Source organism: Lolium perenne, chromosome 7, assembly GCF_019359855.2.
Source record: "Lolium perenne isolate Kyuss_39 chromosome 7, Kyuss_2.0, whole genome shotgun sequence".
Classification (NCBI taxonomy): domain Eukaryota; kingdom Viridiplantae; phylum Streptophyta; class Magnoliopsida; order Poales; family Poaceae; genus Lolium; species Lolium perenne.
The window spans coordinates 282,420,324-282,422,773 of NC_067250.2; the positions used below are offsets into that span (position 1 = coordinate 282,420,324).

The window sequence follows — 2,450 nt, forward strand, 5'->3', positions numbered from 1 at the left end:
CCATCGCGCAACACCTACAAATCCGTTGATGGGGGAAGAACATTTCATCAGGAGCTTCTGCCCTAAAACACAAAGAACGCCCAACCAGCTAGGTACCGGGGCATAAAAGAATCATCCTATGTTATTTTTAAATGATGTTTTGTTTCTCATACCAGGATAATTGAGTTTATTTTAACTCCATAATTTGACTGAATCGGAATTCAGACAAAAACCAAATTACATCTTCGTGGTCCTCTGAATTTGCAGAGAAGACCCCTAGAGGAAATAAGGAAATCAGAATTCAAATTTTCTAATGTACATGTACTCATATTTTTTCATGTATGAAGAAAGACGAGCCCTGCATTTTCTTCTAGAATTGTGGCAAAAGTGTCCTGCAGTACGTAATACCATATGTCATCATGAAGTCCCGATTTCCTGGGCGCTGGTGTGTCAGCCAATGCCCAATGGCAGTACAGCATGACGCACAAATGTACAAAAACTGTTGTTTGTGTGGAGAAAACTAAAGACAAAAGCCAAGAAAAGATGAGAAAATCATAGCTCAACACAATTTTATTAGAACTCGATTCTTACCACTGTAATACATTAGACGTGGTCGCCAGCCCACCATGCATATATAACTACTGGCCGCATATATAGCCAAAAATCAAACCAATAGGAAGATGAGAAAATCATGGCTCAACTCATTAGAACTGGAAGATTCTTAGCACGTACTGTAATTAATTCCCTAGACGTGGTCGCCACCATGGCTATGCTCGACACAATCTTGGGCACGAAGAGGTACGTGTAGGACACACGAACCACACATATGTGCATAATATGGTGAACCTAACTAGATCGAGAGAGCCACATGGATGGGTTCTTAGCACTATAATTAATTTCCTAGACGTGATTGCAATCTATAGGACACACGCAGCAAACATATATATGCATAATATGGTGATTTCTCTAGATATAGCCACATGCATGGATGGGTTCATAGTCATGCATGGGTAGCTCTGCTGTAGCTACTGGCCGAAGAACCAGATGAGTGGTATGGCTAAGAGGAAAGCGTCGGCGGTGATGACGTGGAAGATGTACTCCACGGTGCGAAAGTGGCCGGTGAAGCAGGACCCGCCGGTGGCCGCGAGGACCCTGCGGACGACATCCAAGAGGTGGGTGAGCGTGACCAGCCCGAGCAGGTTGGCGAACCCGGCGAGGCACCCCTTGAGCGTGGACGGCGGCGTGATGACGAGCGCCGCGGCGGCCGCGCCTGCCTGCGCCATGGCGCACCTCAGCAGCAGGCCCGCGTAGTAGCGCAGCTCCAGGACCTCCGCGGCCGTGGTCACGCACTGGGCCGGCACCTGCACGTACGCGACAATAACCAGTACCCAGTCGGTATTGTTGTTGCCAGGAAGGAGAAGGAAGAAAGAGGAGGTAGAGTTGTTAATGGTACGTAGGGAAAGTCGGTGGGCCTGAGCGTGGACGCGAAGAGGGCGAAGGCAGCAGCCGTGGCGGCGATGCCGACCTGCACCCAAGTGAGGGCGCCCCAGGACCGCACGGGCCGCCACTTGTACCCTGGTGGACGTCCGGCAGCATTGACGGCGGCGGCGCCACCACCACCACCGCCACCACCAGCAGCAGCAGGAGGAGCTGCGACGACAGCAGCGGGAGGAGGATGCATTCTGGTTCCTTGCTGCCCTTTCTTCCCTCTTGCTCTTGATGTGATTGCTTTGTGTTTTTTTCCTCCGTGTATACTATGTCGTGCCTTGTGCGTCGCAACGATCCCTAGCTCTGGATATAAGTAGCTCTCACTGAACAGAAGAGAGAGAGAGAGAGAGAGACTAAAGGCTCTTTCTTCCTTGTGGCGGAGTCCCTGACGTGTGGACACACCCCTTGTGAACGAGGGCAAGAGCCACGACACACGCTGGTGTGGTGGGTGGAGTGTGATGGAGCCTAGCTAGCAACTTACGCGATTGCCAGCCATGGCTTTAAATTCCCTTGTGGTGCAAAGCTTTGCAGCTAACTAGGCTCGGATCGATGCAAAGATTTCTTGCCGTGATCGAGGCTGTGTGAGTCGTCTCTTTGGTCCATTTCTTCCGCGAGGCACAGCTAGCTAGCCCTTGTTGGTCGAGCCTCCCCGTGAAGTGATCGAGCCTACTACAGCTAGCCTTGGATGCGAGCAGTGAGATTAGTAGGATCGATCGCTCGCTGTAGAAGGCGATGTGACGCCGGCCGGCCGGTGCGAGTCGTCCGCTAACTAAGCTACCGTTGGTCCATTTCCCTCGCGGCAATGCACAAGCGCAAGACAACTAGCTGCCCGGTTCATCATCTATCTACCTGAACTTTATTCTTGGTCGAGTTCTGACGCGTGAGAGCGATCGATATTCGTTGCTCACACAGTGGCTAGCTTGGTGTGATCGAGATTCGTTGCTCAAACAGGGCGGCAGAACTTGGTGTGATCTTGCTACTCC

At 51.3% G+C, this 2,450-nt stretch overlaps 1 protein-coding gene across 1 annotated transcript; it reads right to left on the reverse strand.

Moving 5' to 3' along the window:
- Positions 1–551: 551 nt before the first annotated feature.
- On the reverse strand, positions 552–1,921 carry LOC127312494 (uncharacterized). Its single transcript, XM_051343011.2, has 2 exons — positions 1,433–1,921; positions 552–1,340 (listed from the first exon to the last, which is right to left on the reverse strand). The coding sequence occupies exons 1-2, from the start codon at positions 1,658–1,660 to the stop codon at positions 1,005–1,007; spliced, it is 564 nt and encodes a 187-aa protein (XP_051198971.1). The 5' UTR covers positions 1,661–1,921; the 3' UTR covers positions 552–1,004.
- Positions 1,922–2,450: the final 529 nt, after the last annotated feature.